We start from the raw sequence: 25963 nt of genomic DNA on the forward strand, positions 1-25963 counted from the left end.
GCCTGGAGAATCCCAGGGACGGGGGAGCCTGGTGGGCTGCTGTCTATGGGGTCACACAGAGTCGGACACGACTGAAGAGACTTAGCAGCAGCAGCAGCAGGAGCAGGTATATACCCAAGAAAACTGAAAACATACATCCATACAAAACTTGTATATGAACATTCATAGCAGTATTATTCATAATATTCCCAAGCTGATGAATGAATAAAACACAGAGTGATATATCCATACAATGAAACATTATCTAGCCGTAAAAAGGAATGAAGCACTGATACATGCTACAACACGGATGCACCCTGAAAACACGAGAAGTGAAATAAGCCAAACACAAAGAATACATGTCAGATGATCCCATCTATATGAAATGTCAGAACAAGCAAATCCACAGAAACAGAAAGTGTATTAATGACTGCCAAAGGCTAGAGGGGCAGCGAGGGGAAGTGGAGGAGGAGGAAACAGGGGGTAACCATGAATGGATGTGAGGTTTCTTGTTGACTTAAAAAATGTTCTCAACTTACATAGGGGCATGGTCACACAATTTTGGAAATATTCTAAAACCACTGAGTGGCACACTTTAAAAAGGTAAATTTTGTGGTTTATTAACTACATTTCAATAAAGCTGTTATAAAACAAAAACCATGATGAGTTACCATTTCATACCTAGTAGAATGAGTAAAACCAAAAAGACTAGAAATACCAGTGTTGGCAAGGATGGGGAACATTGCTGTTGGTCAAAGGGCAAAACAGTCCAACTGCTTTGGAGAACTGTGTGGCAGTGCTGAGTACAGTTAAACAGGTATCTACCCTATGACACATCAACTCCTAGTTATTTGTTTAAGATAAGTGAAAACTTGTGACCACAAGCCCTGTACAGAAATGTTCACAGTACCTCATTCATAAGAGTCCAAAAATGGAAACCATCCAAATGTCCATCAACAGAACAAATAAATTATGATATATAATTATACAATGGAAAATTACTCAGCAATGAAAAGCAAGCTGATAGGTACAGGAATATGGATGAATCTCACAAGTATTATCTTGACGGAAAGAAACCAAACACACAGAGAAACACACAGACACAAAAACTATACCTTAACTATAGGATTCTATTTACAGAAAGCTGAAGAATAGGCAAAACTAATCTGCCACAGCAGAAGCGAGAGCAATGGCTTCCAGAGCCGGGTAGAGGGAAGGGGCACAAGAGACTGTTCAGGGTGAGGAGAGCAATGTTGGTGCCCACACACATTTACAAAACTGTCAAACTAATCAAAACGAACGCCTAAGATCTGTGAATCTTATTAAGTCTAAATTTTATCCCAATTCAAACAGAAATAGCAAGAGGTAGACAAAGATTCTACTAAAACATTTCATGGATGAAGTGATACAAAGTGAAAAATTCATAAATAAATGATTATTTCTTACTGTAGTTTTGTGGCACAAGTTCTGGGTTCTTAGGATTTTTCAACTTGTAGGATACATCTCCAATATTAACTGTATCACCTAAAAAGAGAATACAGAAACACAATCATCATAAGAAACAAGTTAAGAAAGCAACACCCTATGCCTTTTGCAATCCTGATGCTCCTGACTACAGACAGGGATGGGTGTATCACAGATATGACTGTCAGGCGACCACAGCCTCACCTGTCCACGTCAGGCCCTGTGATGTGAAACTGGCATCTACAGTATAAGTTACACATGCATGCGTGCTAAGTCGCTTCAGTCGTGTCCAACTCTTTGTGACCCCATGGACTGTAGCCTGCCAGGCTCTTCTGTCCATGGGATTTCCAGGCAAGAATACTAGAGTGGGTTGCCATTTCCTTCTCCAGGGGATCTTCCTGAATCAAGGATCAAACTTATTTCTCCTGAATTGGCAGGCAGATTCTTTATCACTGAGCCACAAGGAAAGCCAAAATACTGTTAAAGACTCGTATATTTACACTATTTCATTTAATCTTGACTCTAAGTCACCCAAGGCATCTGTGAGCTATTTCATAGAATTGCTGTAACAGAAACTCCATGTCAAACTAGCTCAGTACAAGGACATTGTGGGTTTTGTTACTGCAGTTCTGTGAAGTAGCTCACAGGAACCAAAAACACAACACCATGAAGAGACCTAGGCTCTGAACTAGCCCACAGTATGCCAGGAAAGGCCACAGGATGCGCAGTCCAAGACACATCCCAGGAGCAACTCACTGAGAGACCAGCCCCAGCACCACCAGCTTCACTGTGGAACACCATGGGCAGGGGACAACTTTCTCCCCTTTTATTTTGATATGTCTCAAACCTGTAGCAGAGTTTAAAAAACACTATCTTAAGAAGCAAAAGTCATGACTCTTCATCTTTCAAGTCTTCAGAGGCATCTTCTAATAAAAAGCACACTGTCCTAAGTAAACTGTTCTTGCAGTTTTCCTAACTCCGTCATGACTCAACCTCACAGGCAGGAAAACTGAATCAACCCAGCCTACGTCATTAGTCAGAGTCTGACTGCCCGTGTACACAGAGCTGGAAGCGCGAACCACCGACTTCCAGGGTAGAGCTGGGACCCTGCCTGCAAGCATGCTGGCCAGGCAGGGACACCCTCCCCACCCCAGCATGGACAGCCTCCCCCAACCACCAGCCCCCACCCCCGTAACGCCCCCCAACTGCCGCTTCTCTCTCTCTTTCCCTCTCCCCTCTCCCTCTTCCTTGCCCCTCACCTCCTTGCTCCTCCTCCTACCTCATTATGACTCAAGCTTTCTTTGCCTTTCCTTCTTCTGCTCTTCAACTTCTTATTGGGTGTGGAGGCCCCATTCTGGCCTCTTTTCTATCTATAATCGCTTCTTGATGAGCTCACCTGGTCTTGTGCCTTTAAGTGCAATATATTGCTTGCTCCCAAATTTATACCTGTAATCTAGACCACAGAACTCAAAGCATGGGCAACAACAGTCTCTGAGATGCCTAACAGTCACCTGCCAGTTGGCATATGCAAAGCTGAACTTCTGATCTGTGCGTGCTCCACCCACAGTATCCCCCAATTCAGCTAATGGCAACTTAATGCTTCCAGTTTCTCAGACCAGAAATCTTACAGCCCGTCTTAACTGCTCTCTCCTACACCCACCAGAAAACAGTACTGACTCTGTCAGTACATGTAGTATTGGGCTTCCCTGGTGATCTAGTGGTTAAGAATCCACATGCCAATGCAGGGGACAGGGGTTCGATCCCTGGTCTCAGAAGGTGCCACACACCTCAGGGGAAATTAAGCTTAAGCACCACAGCTACTGAGCCTATGCTCTAGAGCGTGAGCTCTGCCACAAGAGAAGCCACCTCAATGAGAAGCCCACTCACCAAAACCAGAGTAGCCCACTCTCACCACAACTAGAGAAAGCCCACGCACAGCAATGAGAACCCAGGCAGCCAAAACTTAATTAATTAATTAAAAAAATATATATATATATATATATATGTAGTACTGCCCACTTCTCCCGCCATCGTCCACCACCACAGTGCCGACCCAAGCCAGTTAGGGGTTTACGACTTCAATCCAGTTTCTCCTTTAAACAGCGTTCTCTCACCTCCTTACACATCTCCAGTCTCAATGCTCGCACTCTACAGTTAATGCTCAACAGAGCACCCACAGTGATCACAAGAACACAGGAATGCAGTGATGCCAGTCCTCTTCTCAACCCCCATCTCTGCAATGGCCTAAAAGGCTATTTCTGATCCGGCTCCCCACTTCCCTTCTCCAGTCATCTCCTACTAGCGTCCTCCTCTCTCCTACTCAGCCGCAAGGTCTCTCACTGTTCCTTCAGCATGTCAGACATGTATGCATTTTAGGCTTTTGCGCTGGATTTTCCTACTGACTGAAGTGCTTTTCCTAAATACATCCATTATCAATCACGGCCCCAGCAAGAAACTGATAGTTCATTCAAACTGAGGAGAGAATAATTAAGGAAGCATTTATGAAGGTGTGGGCAGAGTCTGGGAAAACCAACAAAGATGGAGCAGTGCCCTGGGACTAGCAAGAACAGAAAGGCATTACCGCCACCGGGCCTGCAGGCGCAAGGGCGAGCGCACGGAGGCGGGGGCGAGCGCACGGAGGCGGGGGCGAGCGCACGGAGGCGGGGGCGAGCGCACGGAGGCGGGGGCGAGCGCACGGAGGCGGGGGCGAGCGCACGGAGGCGGGGGCGAGCGCACGGAGGCGGGGGCGAGCGCACGGAGGCGGGGGCGAGCGCACGGAGGCGGGGGCGAGCGCACGGAGAGGGCGAGCGCACGGAGAGGGCGAGCGCACGGAGAGGGCGAGCGCAGTCAGACGACAAACACGGCAAATCTAAGGTGGTGCCCGGCAAGGGGCGACCAGGGAGTAAACACGAAGCAAAATGACAGGTCTGAAAGGTGACAGGAGACAGCTTTAAAATCATATCTTAATACGTCTCTCTCACAAGTGATGGAAGAGGAGGGGAAAAAAAGAAGAATATAGAAGTAGAGATGATCCCTTCCTGACCTTTTGGCTAAGACCAAGTGTAGAAGCAAAGACCTGAAAACATTATAAACCACTTACCCTAAATCACCCTTATAGAACACTACACCCAACAATGGCAGAATTCTCTGTAAATACACACGCCAACAGTCACCAAACTAGATCTCTGGCTGCACCATAATGCAAGTCTTAATAAATTTCAAAGGACTGAAATCATACAAAGTATACTTTCTGATCAAAATGGAATTAAACTAGAACCTCATAACAAAAAGATAACATTTGGGAATCAAGTAACAGGCTTCCAAAAACCCCAAAGAAGAATTCACAATGGAAACTGGACTCATTAAGAAACAGTGTAGTGGGCTTCCCTGGTTGGCTCAAAGGTAAAGAATCCACCTGCCAATGAAGGAGAAACAGGTTTGCTCTCCGGTCCAGGAAGACCCCACATACCATGGCGCAACTACGCCCATGTACCACGACTACTGAGCCTGTGCTCTGGAGCCTGGGAACCGCAACTCCCAAAGCCCAAGCACCCTACAGCTTGTGCTCCGCAAGAAGTGGGTCCACTGCAATGGGAAGCCCGCGCACCACAACTAGAGAGGGGCCCCTGCTCACCACAACTGGAGAAAAGCTCTCATAGCGGCAAAAACGCAGCCAGCCCAACAACTAATAATGATTATTATTAACTAATAAACAGGGCAGTGATCAATTAGCATGCCTGCTGCGGCAAAGAGGAAAACGACACTCACGGGGTGGGGGCATTTGTCCTTCCTGCCTCAAATGCCAATGTTCTTGGCTAACTGCTGTTACCATGCTACACTTTGCTGAATCATCTAATTCATACCAATGGCCCCCCTTTGACCTCTGTACAATTAAAGTCTTATGTGTCTACTTTGGCTGAGATCTCTCTCCTGAGTTCCACACCTCTCAGTAGCCTTTTGGACACTTCAAAATTCCAGACACACCTCAAATTTAACATGAGAAGAACAGAACTCTATGTTCTCTGTATGTGTTGTCCAGCCATCTACAACCAGCTCTACCAGATCTACCTGAGAAAATGATGCTTTTCATCTCAGAGACGTTACTTTACTGACAAAGGTCCATCTAGTCAAAGCTATGGTTTTTCCAGTAGTCATGTATGGATGTGAGAGCTGGACAATATAAAAGGTTGAGCACCGAAGAACTAATGCCTTCGAACTGTGATGCTGGAGAAGACTCTTGAGAGTCCCTTGGACTGCAAGGAGATCCAACCAGTCCATCCTAAAGGAAATCAGTCCTGAATATTCATTGGAAGGACTGATGCTGAAGCTGAAACTCCAATCCTTTGGCCACCTGATGTGAAGAACTGACTCATTGGCTAAGACCTTGATGCTGGGAAAGATTGAAGGCGGGAATCTCCTTCAACAGAAGATGAGATGGTTGGATGGCATCACCTACTCAATGGACACGAGTTTGAGCAAGCTCCGGGAGTTGGTGACGGACAGGGAAGCCTGGTGTGCTGCAGTCCATGGGATCGCAAAGAGTCGGACATGACTGAGCAACTAAACTGAACTGGACTGATCCATAGAAAAGCATTAAATTCCTTAACTTGGGTTATCTGTTTTTTGGTTTGTTTTTTTTTTTTTCTTTCATTAACAGTGATCTTTTGATGTGTTCTGAGTAGCTGATCTTTACTGCAAAATCTCCTACATACTCTGACTCCCCCTCATTGCCTCTTTGGAGCAGTCTCTTGAGATGCTATGTCCTGGGTTCGAAGTCCTCAGAAAGTCTGCCAAATAAGACGTAACTCTCAACTTCTAGGCTGTGCACTTTTTTTAGACAACAGTTTTGTCAACCAAGCAGGGCATACTTCTCTCCTTTGCCTAAACTCTCTGGGGATCCAGAACGCTGACAGAACAGAGGCCTCGTGCCCGTCCACCTCCACAGAGTCCAGATGAATCTGGGTCTCTCCTGGCTCCAGGATCTCCTGTTAATGGCTGATGACTCTGAGTTTCATTTGGCAGCATCTAACAGGTACCCGCCTCTCCAGTTTAAAGATATTAGGGAGTGACCCCCCCTAATCTAAAGGTATTAGGGGAGCCGTGTTGAAAAACACTGAGACATCCCTAACTGGAAGATAGGGGAGTCTGGAATTAGCTCAGTAAAAGAAATCCAGAGGTCTGAGTTGAGAGCTTGGGGAGGAGAATGACTTGAAATATTTAAAGGAGAATTGGAAACCAGCCTCCAACTAATACTCCAGCCAGATCACACTTGAAGTACCTAAATTATACTAAAAAAAGATCTTAACCTTACATGACCAAACTGGGGTGTGTGTGTGTGTGTGTGTGTGTGTGTGCATGCAGCTAAGTTAAAAATTTGGCTTGATAAAAAATATCTTTTCAGAATTCTGACCTTAAACAAAATCTTTGTAGAGGGGACTTGCATTTCTCTTCCTGTGTCTTTGAGATGTATCAATAAATGTTCTGCCTGATCTTCTTAGGGAGTTTTGTTTGTGTATGTGTGTGTATTTTGAAAACTTGACCTCTGTCATACTATTTGGGGAAGTAAACTTTAAGAATTTTATTTAGGTGACATCCTCCCCGTTCTCTTACAGGGAAGCCTCTTACATCTTATTAGTTGGAATCACTGTTAGTATATATCTCATTAATAGCCAAATGATGAATCCTTTAGAGAAGCTTCTAAATTAGTAAGTTTTTACAGAGCTGTCATTATAAACGGCTGTTTTACTGTTATCTATAAAAATTAAATTAAAGATGGGAAAAAGGAAATATATGTAATGGCTATCCTCAGAACTTCCTTAGTTTAAAACAAGTAAGAAAAAAACAGTTTGGGAAGTTTTATTTGTGGTCTTTGCTTCCCCTCAATGGGTCTTACAGATGCTAATAAAAACATTAGAATAATTAATGTTAACAGGAAAAAAAACTGTAAGGAAAGTCTGGATACTTTTTCCAACCAGGTAGAAATCTTAAAAAGACTTATTCCAAATAGTTAAAGAAATCTTTAAATGGTTATTCAAAATGCAATAAATAAAATGGACACTTATGGGATTAAAACACAAGGTTTTGATATTACACTACCTAAGGTTAAGTGGACCGGAAGGGACCCCCATGTGGTCCCCAACATTAAAAGCCAAACAAGTCCACTCTATTTACTCCAGATTTTTTAAGTTTATGTTTAAGGGGCTGGAAAAAAAATTCCACTGAGATACCTGACCAACAATTACCTGGGCAACAATTAGGCCAGTTAATCAACATTAACAAAAGGGCCTGAGTTTCATGGCTCAACCCCCTCTATGGGGATCCCAGAGCCTTTAAAAACAAAATAGATTAAATAGACAGGGAATAAAAAGAAAAACTTCTAGAACTCCTTCTGTAAGATCAAAACTTGCTGATTGGATTCTAGTGAAAGCTAAAGATATAAAAGATAGAACTGAGATAAAGTATATAAGAATTGATATATTTTCATTGGTTTTATATAAGATGGCTACATCTGTTTTCTTTAATTCTGAGACAGACATGTTTCACTGAGGAATATTTCCCTGTGTGGTATTATAAGACAAAACATATAGATTTGCTCGTCAAGAAATACTAATTAAATATATTAAAGGAAATCAATAGGGTTACCTGAACCATACAATGGAGAAAAAAGTGGGAACTAATATTCAAGGACTAATAAAAATAAAAACAGTGATTTTGCTCTGGGTTTAACTTATGAACTTAGAAAGAGGCTCTTTGTTGAATGCTTTATATGAGTTTTTGAAGGCATGATAGACTAAACTCTAAAATTCTAGAACATAGAACTCTTAAATTTTAGTTAGAAATCTCTGATACAGAAAAGCAACTTTCAAATATTATATATATAATTATATAATAAAATACATATAAATATATATATATATATAGGGGCAAATCAATCTTTTAACATCACTGAGGTGACAAACTGGAGAAGGCGAGGGCACCCCACTCCAGTGCTCTTGCCTGGAAAATCCCATGGACGGAGGAACCTGGTGGGCTGAAGTCCATGGGGTCGCTAAGAGTCGGACACGACTGAGCGACTTCACTTTCACTTTTCACTTTCATGCATTGGAAAAGGAAATGGCAACCCACTCCAGTGTTCTTGCCTGGAGAATCCCAGGGACAGGGGAGCCTGGTGGGTTCCCGTCTAAGGGGTCACACAGAGTCAGACACGACTGAAGAGACTTCGCAGCAGCAGAGGTGACAGTTCTTTGGGTAATTAAAAACAACTGTCTTTGTCCTGCAAATCTCTGCAAATTAGAAACATAAATACAGCCCACAGTGACCTGAGATTGAGTCTAATTAGCTCAGCCAGGCAAAATCTGAAGCCAAGGGAAAAAAATTACAAAGGTGGTAATTTTAAATTCAAACCACTGGAAAGCCTCCCTCAACTGAAAATCTAATTCATAGACTTCTTAGAATCTTTATCAAAGACAAACACAAATCTTTAAACCTCTTTTCCACAAATAGTAAAGTCTCAGTCATCTAAGCAACCCAATTTAATTCATCTCAAGTGTTATTTACAAACTAGTAAGTTTATACTGTAATACCTGATTCATTTCTAAGTTTAAGTGAAGCCATGAGCTCTCTAGTTTTGTCTATTCATATATCTCTGTACACATTATATATATGAGATATCTCTATCTCTAGAAAATATCAAAATTAAATTTATAAGAGCTCTATTTAATTGACTCAAAAGTAAATGCTTACAAACTAAATATTTCTACACAGAAAGAAACTGATCAAAATGACTTTCAGGTTCATGTTAATTGAAAATATTTAATATTAAGTTAATATCTGGTCTTAAGGTTAGTTTAAGTTTGTTGAGCTAATTAATATAGACATGTCTTTAGAGTGACCAACATTAGGTACAATACTTATTGTACCAAGGTGAATGGAAGTTAAATAAAACTTGTTAATATCTATTCCAGGCAAGAGTACTGGAGTGGGATGCCATTGCCTTCTCCGAGTATGAAAAATAACTTGGTATAATTAAATATTTATAAGTGAATTCAATGCAAATTAGATAGTTTTTGGAAGAACTTTTAAGGAATAATTATATTTAAGGAATGTCTACTTAAGAATAATCTCTCCAGATATTTGGCAACTTGAATTTAGAGCTATGCTAAATTAAGTGACGGAAGTTTATTAAATAACTAAGTCATTCTCAAATAAAATAAGATTTATCAATTACTTAACAGAGAAACTAAAGTTATTTAGGACTACTAATGAATATGTTTGGTGCCACCCTGAGATGTTCTCTATAAAAAAGGAAAGGTTTTTAGAAATTATCCCTAGTATTTATGTTCACCCATCTACAGAAAGCTAACTAAAAGACAGTTCATAATTGCTTACTTCTTAGTTTTCACTAGAAATTAAGGTTTTTAAGAGTTGAGGATTCTAATTTAAACATGTAATTAAAGCTAACAGAAATAATAAAGGAAACATTTCAGTATATAGTAGGAAAGTGGAATGTGTGTTTTTCAGAAAACAAGGTATTAAAAATGGAACTGCATGATATTAAGAGAAAAGAAAGTAAGTTTATCTTGGAGCTGGTTGTTTCTGGATGGAAAGACTAAGGGACAAACTAGACAAAGACAGATACAGACAGTGATGGAAGGTTTGTGGATGGTCAGGATTGGCTAGATTTAGATTAAAGTTAATTAAGTGAATCTCGTTGTTAAAAGTAAGCTGGTAAAAGACTAGATTTAATTTTCTCTGTCTTTTAAGAAAGCAGTTTTCTTTGCCTTTGATCAGAAAGCACAGGATACTGGCCCCAGTTATCTGAGATGCATATCAAAGCAATGAGCTCAATGAGCCCAGACTCTGCATCTCCCCATACATGTATGTCTGCCTTTCATAACAGACTGTGTGAGTTCCCGCGCCCTTAAGTGATCTGTATTTGTTTTCTGAAATCATTTGTGACTTTGGTTAAATAAATATCAATTCATATGACCTATGATACTATTGTGTTTGTTCTTGTTTTTAAACTGGAGTATAATTGCTTTATAATATTACGTTAGTTTCTGCTGTACAACATGAACCAGCTATATGTATACATATCCCCTCCCTCCCTGTTGTGTTTTAAAACCTTTTTGATATTGTTAACAAACTTCCCAAATATGAAAATCTAACAAGTTCTTTTAGCTTCCAGCTAACTCTTCAAATGAAGAAGGCAATGGCAACCCACTCCAGTATTCTTGCCTAGGAAATCTCACAGACAAAGTCTGAGCCTGGTGGGCTAAAATCCATGGGGTCACGAAGAGTTGGACATGACTTACAACTGAGCACTGAAAACAACTCTTCAAAGGAACACTGCGACACCTCAAAGAGGACTGTTAAACTAATTAGGCTTATTTGGTATGTTGAATTACTTGAGAAACATTGTCAAGTGACTGGAGATGAACTTTAGGTTATAATGTATAGGTGAATTTCATTAATATAGATATTCCAAAATTTATATGGAATTCCTAAAATCTGATATATGCCCTGATATAATGTTATCAGTCATAATTCTGTGTGTGTGCTAAGTCACTTCAGTTGTGTCCAACTGTGTGCGACTCTATGGGCTGTAGCCCATGAGGCTCCTTGGTCCATGGGATTCTCCAGGCAAGAGAACTGGAGCGGGTTGCCATGCCCTCCTCCAGGGGACCTTCCCAGCCCAGGGATCAAGCCCCGGTCTCTTAAGTCTCTTGCACTGGCAGGCAGGTAATACTAGCACCACGTGGTTCTCTTAAAATGCTTCATGTCACAGAAATATCCGTTTCTTGCCAACTGCATTGTACTCAAATCTCTAACCATGCCAGTCTAACTTTTGTCCTTTATAGACAATCATTAGTTCACACTGATAGTTCAACAAAAGGAGTCAAGAAGACTCATAAAAAGGACTTTTTAACAAATACAAGTTTCTGATAGTCTTTAGATAAATATGATTTATAACTTTATGACTTTCTCAGAAACATATTGGCTTTTAATATTTGTTTCCCAGAAAAAAAAACTTACCTCTCATGCTATGGCCTACAAGAAACTGATGAACGATACCTTTGTAAACAAAGATACAACATTTTTTCTCTCTACCTGATCCTTCCAGAATTTGGCTTCTCTGGCTAGCTTTCTGTGGACTTGATGGTTTATTGCAACCTATTATAACTAGTTATACTAATAACAAGTCATACTAATCATTATTTTAATTTGTTCTCTGTTTCCATTTTCTTCATTCTTTGTGTCTCCCTGCTACATTTGCCAATGTTATTAGCTGTATTACTTATATCCTACCTATTTTATAAGATTCTTATCTCTTACATTACCCAATGTGTAACCAGGCAAAAAAATTGATAATGGCTAAACATCTTGAGGTATTAGATCACATTTATAATTCTACATACTAACAATTTTCAAAATAAATAGGATAATTGTAACAGTGTAATTCTACATATGGGAAAAAGCAACAAGAGAAAACATTTTCTGGATCATAATAGACTAGTAAATCAGAGGATCCAGAGGATTTTAAATTATCAATGGGGTCTAATCCAGAAATTAGCACCTGGAGTGGTATATCAAGAAGAACCTTTGCCTGACCTAGGAATAACCATTCCTAGCAATGTGGGACAAAAATTGGTTGTGAAGTGTCTCTCAAACATTGGTCATATTTTGGACTGGAGAGACCATGAACTAAAATACTGCCTGCCATATTAGTACACAAAGAATGCTGCAGCCATCAATCCACACGTTACACCCACCCAAAAGTGAGCCCTGAGGGGACTCAGGACGCAAGCAAGCTGCCCACCGCTGCAGCCACCCTTGAAAGTGCACTCTAAGGGGACGTGAGGTGAGAAGGCACAGGGTACCAGCCCCAGCTGTCGGAAGCGTGGTTCAAAGGAGCGAGCCCTGACTTTGCGCCCTCCCATACACAGAAAAGCACTACATTCCTTAACTGCAGATACCTGGTCTTCCTTCATTAACAGTATTCTTTTGATGTTCTAACTACCTGGTCTTCATTGCAAAATCTCCTACATATGCTGGCTCCCCAGCTTGACTCTTTGGAGCAGTCTCTCAAAGTCATCTTCGATGCAGTGTCCTGGCCTTGAAGTCCTCAGAAAATCCACCAAATAAAACTCTCAGCTTTTAGGTTGTGCTTTCTTTCTTTCAGACTACACATTTTAAAAATACATTTTAAAGAGTGTTGTAACAATTTTTGGTTTTAAATGTCAATATTTACAATACAATGGAGACAACATGCTCTTCAACTATTTATACTTATCAGGCAAATTTCTAGATATCAACCTAAAAATGTACATGCTGCTAAGTCGCTTCAGTCATGTCCAACTCTGTGCGACCCCATAGACGGCAGCCCACCAGGCTCCCCCGTCCCTGGGATTCTCCAGGCAAGAACACTGGAGTGGGTTGCCATTTCCTTCTCCAATGCATGAAAGTGAAAAGTGAAAGGGAAATTGCTCAGTCGTGTCCGACTCTAGCAACCCCATGGACTGCAGCCTACCAGGCTCCTCCCTCCATGGGATTTTCCAGGCAAGAGTACTGGAGTGGGGTGCCATTGCCCTCTCCGAAAAATGTACATAGGGATATATATTTGTAAAATCTAAGAACTAAGTGAGAAGAACATTTGAAGATCACTGTTCAGTCTATAAGACTATAGCATTTTATCAGCAAAGTCTATGTTTTAATTATTTTGTATCCCCAGTGCCAAAAATAATACCTCAAACCAAGCAGGTATTCAATAAATGAATATGTAAATGAATGATTATATTGGGTTGGACCAGAAGTTCCTTCAGGTTATTCCATAATGTCTTATGGAAAAACTCAAATGGACTTATGGCCAACCCAATAGTTTTTAGTCAAATACTGTTTTTCTTAATTTGGTATTGTTTCAAGCCCCCTGTTTTCTGCATTCTTTGAGAATAGCCCATTTTCTATCGTGCTCAGAAATCAAGTAATTAAAAATATAATAAACTGAGCAAAAAATGTAAAAAAAAAATCAAGTCATTTATTTGTAAAGGATCCATACACGCGAAGTACTATAAGTATTAATCTAAAAGAGATTGATGATACTTACACAACAGGTAATACAACATAAGCAAAAGACACCAATGCATGCCTCTCTTCAAACAAACCACAAAAACATTTTGGTTAAGTGCAATTATTTGTTAATAAAGATTTGAGTTAATAAAATACTCATAATGGAAATTGTTAAAATAACTAAGAATGAGTTAACAGAAAATACAAATTGTTATAGAATACGCTGCTTAACATTTATTACATTTGTTATTACAAATAATGCAAAAATGTAAGCACTGAGCTTTCAGTGAGAACTGACTCATTGGAAAAGACCCAGATGCTGGGAAAGACTCAAGACAGGAGGAGAAGGGAACGACAGAAGATGAGATAGTTGGATGGCATCACTGACTAGATGGGCATGAGTTTGAGTAAGCTTGGGAGTTGGTGATGGACAGGGAAGCCTGGAGTGTAACAGTCCATGGGGTCGCAAAGAGTCAGACACGACCGAGCAACCGAACTGTACTGTAACTATAAGCACGCATAACTCATAACAGATTAACCTAAATCTCCATACAGTACACAAACTGTCACATAACTACTGCTACCAATAAATTAAGTTATATATTTTATTTAAACATGGAAAAAACATGGACTGAAAATTAAAAACTCTGAAAACAATCTCATAGTTAAAATCTTCCAAACTAAATCAAATTTAAGGCCATTTTTAAAGTAACAAGGCCTGATTGTATCACTTGTAATGATCCTAATGTAAAGGGATTTCCCAAAAGTTTACAGGAAAATAATTTCTATATTCACAAAAACAATTAATAGTATCTTTTACATTACACTTGTGCTGAGTCACTTCAGTCGTGTCCGACTCTTTGCAACCCCATGGACTGTAGCCCGCCAGGCTCCTCTGTCCATGGGGTTCTCCAGGCAAGAACCCTGGAGTGGGTTGCCGTTTCCTTCTCCATTACACTTACTCTTGGACAAATATGTTTGGACATTACTCACTCAACTTTGAGTGGACAGCTGTTTTGTTTTACATGCCCAATATTCTTCCCTCTTTTGACAACAGACTCCCTCTCTCCAGTGGAGAATAAGCCCCATTTGTTTCGGGTAGAGTTCAGCCCAACCTTTACCCCTGCACCCAAATGCCCAGAAATGAGCACCCTGCCTAATCCCTGTCAGAACATGCCACTCTCTGACCACAGTGGTTGTTTTACCGGTGGGCCTATGATCCAAGGCTGGCCTGTGAAAGTTCTCACCAGGACTTTTGTTGGAGCTCACAAGAAAAGGTGTCCTCTCTTCTTCTCACAAGCCTTTGACTGTGTGGATCACAATAAACTGTGGATAATTCTGAAAGAGATAGGAATACCAGACCACCTGACCTGCCTCTTGAGAAACCTAAATGCAGGTCAGGAAGTAACAGTTAGAACCGGACATGGAACAACAGACTGGTTCCAAATAGAAAAAGGAGTATGTCAAGGCTGTATATTGTCACCCTGCTTATTTAACTTATATGCAGAGTACATCATGAGAAACGCTGGGCTGGAAGGAGCACAAGCTGGAATTAAGATTGTCAGGAGAAATATCAATAACCTCAGATATGCAGATGACACCACCCTTATGGCACAAATTGAAGAGGAACTAAAGACCCTCTTGATGAAAGTGAAAGAAGAGAGTGAAAAAGTTGGCTTAAAGCTCAACATTCAGAAAACGAAGATCATGGCATCCGGTCCCATCACTTCATGGGAAATAGATGGGGAAACAGTGGAAACGGTGTCAGACTTTACGTTTTTGGGCTCCAAAATCACTGCAGATGGTGACTGCAGCCATGAAATTAAAAGACGCTTACTCCTTGGAAGGAAAGTTATGACCAACCTAGATAGCATAGTGAAAAGCAGAGACATTACTTTGCCAACAAAGGTCCATCTAGTCAAGGCTATGGTTTTCCTGTGGTCATGTATGGATGTGAGAGTTGGACTGTGAAGAAGGCTGAGTGCCGAAGAATTGATGTTTTTGAACTGTGGTGTTGGAGAAGACTCTTGAGAGTCCCTTGGACTGCAAGGAGATCCAACCAGTCCATTCTAAAGGAGATCAGTCCTGGGTGTTCTTTGGAAGGGCCGATGCTGAAGCTGAAACTCCAGTACTTTGGCCACCTCATGCGAAGAGTTGACTCATTGGAAAAGACTCTGATGCTGGGAGGGATTGGGGGCAGGAGGAGAAGGGAACGGCAGAGGATGAGATGACTGGATGGCATCACCGACTCGATGGACATGAGTTTGAGTGAACTCCGGGAGTTGGTGATGGACAGAGAGGCCTGGCGTGCTGTGATTCATGAACTGAACTTCTCACATTGTGAGCTGTAAGGACAGTCAAAATCTAGGCCTGTCAGTAAGGCTATCACTGCTACCACCTTAGGAAAGCCTGCCAGACACTGAAACCAATACAGCAAAAAATCAGATCCAGCAAAGGAAGAGTAGAGAGTGGCGGAACCAAGGGGAAAGGCAGAGAGCCCAAGCCCTAAAGATATTCTGACATCCTGCATCTAGCCAAGGCTGAAGTCACTGGACTGCTCATCTGTGTGAACCAATGACACATTTTTCTGTACATATTTCTGTCACTGAAAACCTCATGACTGCTAACTAATGCAACCAATGTTATATAGTAAAGGCAGGTGGGGGCAAGTGTCACTATTCCTACTTCACAAAGAAGATACACACTCAGAGAGGGATACAGGGCATTCTGACCCTGAGGATATTCTGAGAACAAACATTCCAATCAAAATAATACTAACAGTCATAAATTTTCATCAAGTGACTAGCTTGATAAAATTAAGCAAAAAGGACTTCTTGATCAAGTTTTATAGAGCATTTTTAAATTTTTTTATTTAAAGTACTATTTTATAGTAAAGATTTGATTTGTCAATTACTCTTTTGTCCATAGAGAATTTCACCAATTATATCCTCTATCCTCTGTCCTCTGTTTTCCTTTGTGGCTATCAGTGTGGACTGAATATTGAAAAGATTTTGCTCTTTCTTCAATTTTTAATCAACAAACGTTGTAGTATATAGCTTTGCCAGAAGTTTATTTGATAGTTTCTAGTAAGTCTTTACATTTTTTGTATGACTGATAGTTTTTATTTAATTTTCGGCCAACCCAGGAGAATTGAGGGTATTGTCTTCAGATATTTCAAAGCTGTTCTAGTGCCAAGATCTTTATCTATCTCAAAAATGCTTTTCTTAGTTACATATTTCAGGCACATCCATGGGCAGCCCTTCTTCTAAAATGGGAGATGCAATGCTTCTTGCCTGCCAAATTGTAGACTATGAATCAAGTTAATTAATATACACACCTTAGGACATTCAACTCTGACACAGACTCACAATTCAATGACCTGCAACTTTGAACTAAACCAACCAAAGAAGTTGGCTTAGTTCTAGGTTTCTCAACAGCAAGGTTTCTCAACAGACTGATTTATTGGGCCAGATGATTCTTTATTGTGAGGGGATGTCCTGTAGAATGGTAGAATGTTTAGCAGATTCAAGGGCTTCTACCCATTAGATACAAGTAGCACTCCCTTTCTCTTGGTGAGGACAACTAAAAAATGCATTCAGGCATTGCCGAATGCCCCCTCGGGAAGGGGAATTACCTCAGTTAAGAACCATGTAAGTGTCATCATTTTTTTTTTTTTAATACAAAACTTAGACCCAAGAGAAAACCAAATTTATCAGCAGTTTCCAGGTTAGTCTCTGTGTTCCAAATAAATTGCTTTCCTAGCAACTTATTAGCTTACAATTGTCCTGAGATTTTATTGCTAAATTCTTTAATACATAAAATTCACTGTCCTCAGGTGCAAAGTGGTTAATAATTTCTCCAAAGTTCAATGCCTAGTAAATAGAGAGCTAAGACTTGCACACACACATATAGGTTTTTCCCTTTACACTATATTTCTGAATTGAAGCAGGGGTTCTACACTTCCCTTCCCCAAAGTCATTAATTCTATTATAAACTAAGCATATAATCTTAAAATCACAAAGATATATACGGATGGATGTTTATTACACCATTTATATATTTAAAAATAGATAACCTGAATGTCTAAGAATGGGAAACTGGTAAAATTATATGGATAAATACATGAATTTAATACTTATTTAAAATAACCATATAGAGCAAAATTTATCACCATATTAATGTTAACAATAATAGCTGAGAATAAATTATAAAACATATGTGATTCAATTTTTTAAAAAGAAATTTGTATTCATATACATAATAATATACATATTATTTTACAAAACCTGGGCTTCCCTGGTAGCTCAGATGGTAAAGCATCTGCCTACAATGCAGGAGACCAGGGTTCAATCCCTGGGTCAGGAAGATCCCCTGGAGAAGGAAATGGCAACCCACTCCAGTATTCATGGAGAATTCCATGGACTGAGGAGCCTGGTAGACTACAGTCCATGGGGTCGCAAAGAGTCAGACACGACTGAGTGACTTCACTTCACTTTACAAAACCTGATAACATTAACACAAAAAAAGACAATCATGAATCTGCATGGAAAGAGTCCATTTTAGAGGACTTATCTGTATTTTACTTACAACGAACATAGATTTCTTATACAGAATTTTTAAATACTTCTATTAAAAAACTTATACACAAAAGTCATAAAGTAGTGAAACCCTTTAATAATAATGGTATAAAAGGACGGTGCTCAACATGTCAAAGTGGATTTACAGAGTTATGTTTCCATATTATCACTTGATCCATGATAGACCTGTGCCTGTTTGACATGAGAGTCCTACTGAACTAATCTGTCTCCTCCTGAGGAAACACTACAATAATCTTTATTGAAAATTCTTAGGGAATTCTGCAGGGAATTCCCTGGCAGTCCAGTGGTTAAGACTCTGTTCTCTCACTCCCGAGGGCCCGAGTTCAACCACAGCTCAGGGAACTAAGATACCACAAGCAACTTAGCTGGCCAAAACAACAACAAAAGAACTCTGCAGCAGCTAACCTCCTTGTTAACCTTTGTTCTAAAACCAAGAGACAATGCAACTAACTGAAGTGTAAAGAGATATGCAGAATTTACAAATTATGGATGTTTAGACAAAGGATAAAAAGCGGTGGGTTTGGGATTTTTTTTTTTTTTTAAACAAAATGACCCTCTCTTCCCTCTGCTTCTCAGGCTTTATAAAGCTCCTATCTTAAAGGCCAACACAGCAAATTCCAGTCACTCCTGCTCCCTCTCTGTATGAACTGGAACATAATAAGACACTGAATGCTTATTAGGTACAACAAGTTGACAGGCACAAAAAGGAATACAAAAATAAATAAGACATACATACAGCCTAGGAGAGATAAAAATAGTATATAATTTATATCTACTGTTTATGTACCGTGTTGTTCTTTTTCCAAACTACTAGGAAGCAATGTCAATTACTGGCAGAGAGATGAGTTACCAGTCACATGGCTGAGTGCAGATGAGCACATCTTCCCAATCTAAACTGTAATTCATTACGGCACACTGCTATTTGTGGTTTACAGTTGTCCATGTGTGACGTCTGGTTCAAAAGGGGACACTTCAACCTTGATGGCCAGTGTTACATCCTAGGGAAGCCCAGAGCTTGCTGCCTGTTTTTACTTGAGTCCAGATCTCTGGTGAGTCTCCAGGTACATTTATCCTCAGTCCTCATATCTTCAACCTTAAGAGTCTTTGTGGTAGCAAGGCAAGTGGGGTTAACATAACTTACTCTTTGTGTCATGATGCTAAGTGACTGAGTCTAAGTAGTGAGTATGTCATGAGTAATGTGTACATGAGTCTCACATTTGCAGCAAAGCTTGTACTCTGATTTGCTCAACATAATACACATTTTGAGGACATGTCTAAATGTTTTTATAATCAACATGAATTATTCATATACAAAGAACAATTATTTTTTAAAGTTCACATGATTTAACCCTGCTAAGGTCCCCCTGGAGGACGAAATGGGAACCCACTCCAGTATTCTTGCCTGGAAAATCCCATGGACAGAGGAGCCTGCTGGGCTACAGTCCATGGGCCAAAAAGAGTCAGACACGACTTAGCAATTCAGCACACACACAGGCAACAGCCTACCTAGATAGTTCTCACAGTTTAAACCTAAAAGCAACTGTTTTCACTTCTTCTAAAGCCAAGAAAACAGAATAAATCTCACATAGCTGAAAATATGCTAAAAATAATAAAGAAGCCAACTTTGAACATTAATATATGTCAGGGATCCTAATAACTAATTAAATCCTCACAACAACCCTATCTAATATACTTTCCTTATCCTCATTTTACAGTTAAGAAAACTGGGACACAAAATTAGGAAACCTACTCTCAAATCCCCATACACACACACACACACACACAGCGCAGAAATGGGCCCCAACCCAGGCTGATTCATTTTAAAGCTTGAGTTATAGATTATGCTATACTTGTACCTTGACCTCTGCTAAGGCAAAGGCCTGGAGCGCTGTGATTCATGGGGTCACAAAGAGTCCGACACGACTGAGCAACTGAACTGAACTGAACTGAACTGAAGGCAAAGGAGAAGCAAACAGCTCAAAGAATGAAAAAAAAAAAAACCACCCTAGAAACATAATAATTGATAAAGGGGCAAAATCTGAAATAAAACTCTGTACAGGAAAAAGGAAAAAAAAAAAAGCATTTGTTCAATGAAATGAATGAAATGGATAGGTCTTAATCTCCCTCATTTCTGACAAGGAAAATTATTGCTGGGTGGGGGGAGTAGCGTGCAAGAGAAACAGAAACCAGCAATTTCATAGAGAAAATCTCCCTTATTCTTAGCAACGACGCTGAATATCTTGCCTAGAATCACTCTGTCATTCAAGTGAAGCAACAACATACATCCCTTTCCTTAACCAGCACAAAGGCTCTAACTCCAGCACAAACACAGAGTCCCTAAAACCAGCCCCGGCAGAGCCAGGAAATACTTTGCTTAGAAATCTGAGCAGGGAATTCGCTGGTGGTCCAGTGATTAGGACTCGCGCTTTTCACTGCTAAGGGTTAGCTGTGTGATCTGCAGGAAGTCACTTTTCCTTTCTAGGTCTCCATGACCTCAGGGGTTTAAACTAAATCAAGTTGGGGTTTGGGTTCTAGGACATCGTGAACTGGGACAAAAGAAAACTTCCAAGCAGAACTTCGACAGAAAGGCTCACGGATAAGTTTAAAACAGAACGAAGGGGATCCCTGGCGAGAACGTACACTTGTCAGCGGCCGCCAGCCCTGGCTGGAACGTGGCACGGACTGACTTCCATCCAGGTCCTGGGGACTTGGAGAGCAAGGTCAGGTCCAGCTTTCCGCAGCCTCTGAGGGCAGCTGCATGAACCCCTGCGTGTACAGTATTCTAAGTCAGAATCCCGGGGTGGGATGGTGAAGGAACCACTGGGGTCAGGAAAAAGCATCATTTCAGACCATCAGGAACCTAAAGCCAGGCCCCTCACATCACAGAAGGAGGCTCAGAGACTGCAAACGCCTGGCCCCGCGCTACCCAGCAGAAAGCGGCGGAGACTAGAGCTCCCGGCGCCGCGCTCCTTCCCAAAGAAGCCGCGGGGAGTGAGGGGGCGCGGAGGCGCGGAGGGCACGCGTGGGGCGAGCGCGGCCGCGGGGCGCCCCGGGGTTACCTGAGCCGGCCCCCGCCCCGGCGTGCACAAGCCTGGCATCCGAGTGCGGCGGCTGGCGCCGCACCACCTGCCGCAGGAGCAGCCGCAGGCGCCGCGCGGCCGGAGGGCCGCCAGGCGGCCCGAGAAGCAGGAGCCGCGACTGCATGGGGGTCGTAGCCGAGCGCCACGACGGGGGATCCGGGACGGGCGGCGTGAGGCGGCGCGACGAGGGGGACAGGAAGCGGCGGCGCGCGGAGTCCGCCGGAAACTCCTTCCCCCGGCGCGCCCGGCTCGGCCGGCCCGGGCGGCCCGGGCGGCCCTGGGCCCGCTGGGCTGCAGGTCCTCGCCGCCTGGAGCCGTGCCCGGGGCCGGCGGGGAGGAGCGCGTGCCGGCAGTGACCCCGGGGCGCGCCTCGCACTCACCTGCGGCGCGTCCCCGAACTCCCCGTACAGGCCTCCGGCGGCTCCATACGGTCCCGTCAGTGCTCGGGGACTTCAGGAGATGCTGAAGGGTGTGAGGAGCCTTTGATGGTGTCACCCTTTCTTGGTTAATGGCCCGGTCTTCGTGTATTTCGTTTTCCCTGTGACCCCATGGACTGCAGCACGCCAGGCCTCCCTGTCCTTCACCGTCTCCAGGAGCTTGCTCAGACTTACGTCCATTGAGTCAGTCGGTGATGCCATCCAACCATCTCGTTCTCTGTCGTCCCCTCTCCTCCTGGCCTCAATCTTTCCTAGCATCGGGGTCTTTTCTCATGAGCCTGCTCTTCGCATCAGGTGGCCAAAGTATTGGAGCTTCAGCTTCAGCGTCAGTCCTTTCAATGAATATTCAGGGTTGATTTCGTTTAGGATTAACTGGTCGGATCTCTTTGCAGTCCAGGGGACCCTCAAGTGTCTTCAGCTCTTCAGCACCGCCTTCAAAAGCATCAATTCTTCAGCCTTCTTTATGGTCCAACTGTCACATCCATACATGACTACTGGCAAAACCATAGCTTTCCAGTACACTGCTTCAAAACCTTTCCAGAATTGCGTAGGTCTTCTGGAGATTGTGGGTACACCTATCTGGATTTGTTGTAACCATACCTGTGTATTCAATCAGTACCTGAAAGCCTAATCCTCCCCCCACCCCGAATGTTTTATTAGTGTTAGTTGCTCAGTCTTGCGCGACTCTTTGTGACCCCATGGACTGCAGCCCACCAGGCTCCTCTGTCCATGGGATTTTCCAGACAAGGATACTGGAGTGGGCATGTTTTATTACCACACCTTAATAAATTGTAAACAGAAAACTCACATCTTGGCGATACACTGGCCAAAATGTCAGTAAGGACCCAAATCAAACACTTTTTGGGTTGTTCTCCCATGCAAGAGTTCAGTTCAGTTCAGTTCAGTTGCTCAGTCATGTCCAACTCTTTGCAACCCCACGGACTGCAGCACACTAGGCCTCCCTGTCCATCACCAACTTCTGGAGTTTACTCAAACTCATATTCATTGAGTCGGTGATGCCATCCAACCATCTCATCCTCTGTCGTTCCCTTCTCCTCTCACCTTCAATCTTTCCCAGCATCAGGATCTTTTCAAACGAGTCAGCTCTTTGCATCAAGTGGCCAAAGTATTGGAGTTTCAGCTTCAACATCAGTCCTTCCAATGAACATTCAGGACTGATTTCTTTTAGGATGGACTGGTGCAAGAGTTACATAAGCATAATCTATGTCTTTAGTAAGAGAAGAAAGTATGACACTGGCTAAGGCTGCCTCTCTGTCATACATGCCAAAAGGGGATGTGGTACTACCACAAAACAAACTCAGGCTAATATAACTAATATACCACATCTCCAAAACATCAGGAGTGCATTGAGCAAGGCAAAACATTTACATTGTCACACCGAACAAACAGCAGACAAAAAGAATGCAGAAGACTTCACTTTGAGCTAAAGGCCTTGCTAATTTGAGAGCTGTTACCATCTTTAAATTATACTGAACACCTACCTTATGTGTGATACTGTGATGGGTGCTGAGAAGAAAGTGGGTAGGAGACTTAACAAGAAAAAAGCTGAGGGAACTTCCCTAGGGGTCCAGTGGCTAAGAGTCTGAGCTCCCAATGCTGGGGGCCTGAATTTGGTCCCTGGTCAGCGAACTGGATTCTCTTTGCCACATCTAAGAGTTTGCATGCCCCAGCTAAAGATTCCCCATGCCACAGTGAAGACCAAAGATCCGGCATGCTACAGTGAAGACCAGGTTCAGCTAAATGAATATTTTTTAATGAAAAAGGAAACAAGTTGAGCTGGGTGAGACTGTGCACCTTGCTGAGGACTGGACTTAACATGTTCAGGCTGAAACAGGCTTCCAACGTAGCTGGGGAGACAGTGAAAAGAAAGTAATTATGTTTGCATAGTGCATTACAACGTGGTTACACATATATGTTCTCATACCAACTTCATACCAACGACAACCCTTCAGACTGCTAGGGGAGAATGACATAGATGTAGAATGTAACAGTTTATGAAATACTTCTCCCACTTTGAGTGCATCCTATATGTCAGGCATTGTGCTAAATATTTTAATGCATTATCTCATTTCATACAGTAACACTTTATTATTATTATTATCCCCCATTTTACAGATGAAGAAACTGAGGCTAGAAAAATTAAGTACCTTGGTCGGGGCATTTCTGTTTAATCTTGCTGGAATCCAAAACATGCTTCAAACCACTTGAAGAATAATCTAAGGTAATTTAGCAATTTGATTGGTATAAGCAGAAAGAGTTCTTAAAGTTATCACACTGGGGAAATCAATACAGGTTACAGTGTTCATTCATTCAGCAACATTTACTGAGCAACTATTGCATAAACAGTATCCTGCCAGGTTCTGTGTAGCAATGGGCTTACATCAAGTATAGAAGACAAACGTACAAATAAAGAATTACAACACAACGTTTAGGATATTTAGACTCAAAGTACTCTGGGGCAAAGTGCTTCCCCTGGCAGAGGTCAGGGAGATTTCAGAGAAGATATTGTTGGAAGTGCTTCTTAAAGGATATGCAAGAATCTTTCCAGCTGAGAAAAGGGCAGGTCATCGGGTCATATCTGGCAGAAGGAAGAACAGGTACAAAGGTACAGAAAGCTAAAAATAACGTGGCATGACTGAGAATCAGAAAGTGAGTCACTGTGTCTAGGGATCAAGTGCATAAAGTAGTTTGTAGATATGAGACCAGAAAGAGAGAACTGGGGCTATGTTGTATGCGAGGGCAAAGACTTTGCACACTAACCTCTGAGAAACCGAAAAAGGGTAAAGACTTTTTGGAGTGACAGATCTGCAATCTGAGAAGGAGATAACTGAACCGGAGAAAAGGTGGCATCTGAGTTTCAATTTGAAGTTTAGTTTAGATTTGGGTAAACAAAGAAGAGTAGTAGACAGCATGAGTAGAAGCTTAGAGTCCTGACCAGCGTGATTCATTGATGCAGACAATGAGACCAGCCAGGTGAGAGAGTCACACATGTCTTTGAAGAGTGGGAAGGTATTGTCAGAGAGAAACATTGTAGAGTGAAGAACCTTGAATGGCTAGATAATCTTAAATGAAGAAGTTGGACTTCACCTTATAGGCAAATTGAGTCAACACTCAATGACCCAACTGATCCTATTTGATCATATTTTAAGCAGTGACATGGACCGTGAATTGAATAAGACAAGAACCATGAAGTTCCAGCTATGTAGCAGTGAAAGGATAAAATCTCTACTTGAAACGAGGAACCCCTACTGGTGGCTGTGAAGCTGAATGGGAGAGCAGAGACCTTGGAAATGTTTAATATATAAGAGATGAACCAGAGCTGTTTCATTTTAAGAGATGTCCATCATAACCTCTAGGTAACTTCTCTCTAAAATAACTGGTACTCTTGATAAAACACACTGCCAACATCTGATATTTCCTGTTAAACATGTTCCAGAGTCTGGGAGGAATATTTCTTGCCTGCCACATTACTGTAATTGGGCAGACAGTGCAAATTAATAATACATCCATGCTGTGTCCAATTAGAAAAAGGTCACTTTATCTCTTCTTACTGCATACCTGACTGAGAAATCAAGGGACGAGACCAACATCTGGTCTAGGAATCAGGGCTTCCCAGATGTTGGTGTGCCTCTCGATCAGGTGGACAGTTTGTTCAAATGTCCACTCTCAAGCTTCACTCCCCACCTCTACCCTGAGGCTCTGACCTAGCAGATCTGCAGGGGCTCAAGAAGATGCATATTCAGTCATAACTACAGGAGATCACCTACATGCCACATATTTCAGCTATAAAGCTGGACAGCAGTTCTTTCTGTTGCTCTTTTGCTACCACCTCTTTATCCTTGTCAACACTTCGTAGAACAATTTGTGAGTGCTCTCCCTTCATCTGCAAGCAACTAGAATAAAAACTAAAATAAATAGAATAAAAGCTGAGCAGGGAATTAGAGCAAAGAAGGAAAAAGAGAACAGAGCACGGCCCTTTTACAATCATAAAATGTTTTCAGACTGGGACATTGGCAGGAAAAGAGAGGCGGGGGAAGAGATGATTAAAGTAAGAAAGATACACTAGCAGAAACTCGCCCGGCACAGGGAATTCCCTGGCGGTCCAATGGTTAGGACTCAGTGGTTTCACTGCCAGGGCCCGGGTTTGTTCCCTGGTTGGGATCCCCAAACCAAGTGTGACCAAAAAAACAAAAAAACAAAACAAACAAAAAAAAACTCCCACTACAAAACACCGAATAATGCTGGATAAAATAAAATTTCACTTAACGTGAATTTGCAAGTTTATGTAAAAGTAGGAGAAGTTCTCTTAAAATTTTGG

The 25963-nt window shown here is 41.8% G+C and overlaps 1 protein-coding gene across 7 annotated transcripts in view; it reads right to left on the reverse strand.

Moving 5' to 3' along the window:
- Nucleotides 1-21380, reverse strand: part of VWA8 (von Willebrand factor A domain containing 8) — a 400893-nt gene extending 379513 nt beyond the window's left edge. For 3 of the 7 annotated variants that reach the window (XM_070800011.1, XM_070800010.1, XM_070800016.1), the window contains exons 1-2: nucleotides 21167-21379; nucleotides 1426-1503 (exon numbers count right to left, since the gene is read on the reverse strand). In XM_070800011.1, the coding sequence (XP_070656112.1) occupies nucleotides 1426-1503; nucleotides 21167-21311 (223 nt within the window). In that variant the 5' untranslated portion in view covers nucleotides 21312-21379. Of the gene's footprint in view, nucleotides 1-1425; nucleotides 1504-2722; nucleotides 3336-21166 lie in introns of those variants that run through there. The other 4 variants (XM_070800014.1, XM_070800012.1, XM_070800015.1 and 1 more) reach the window with 2 other exon arrangements.
- Nucleotides 21381-25963: the final 4583 nt, after the last annotated feature.

The sequence above is a fragment of the Bos indicus genome, chromosome 12 (genome assembly GCF_029378745.1).
Source record: "Bos indicus isolate NIAB-ARS_2022 breed Sahiwal x Tharparkar chromosome 12, NIAB-ARS_B.indTharparkar_mat_pri_1.0, whole genome shotgun sequence".
NCBI lineage: Eukaryota > Metazoa > Chordata > Mammalia > Artiodactyla > Bovidae > Bos > Bos indicus.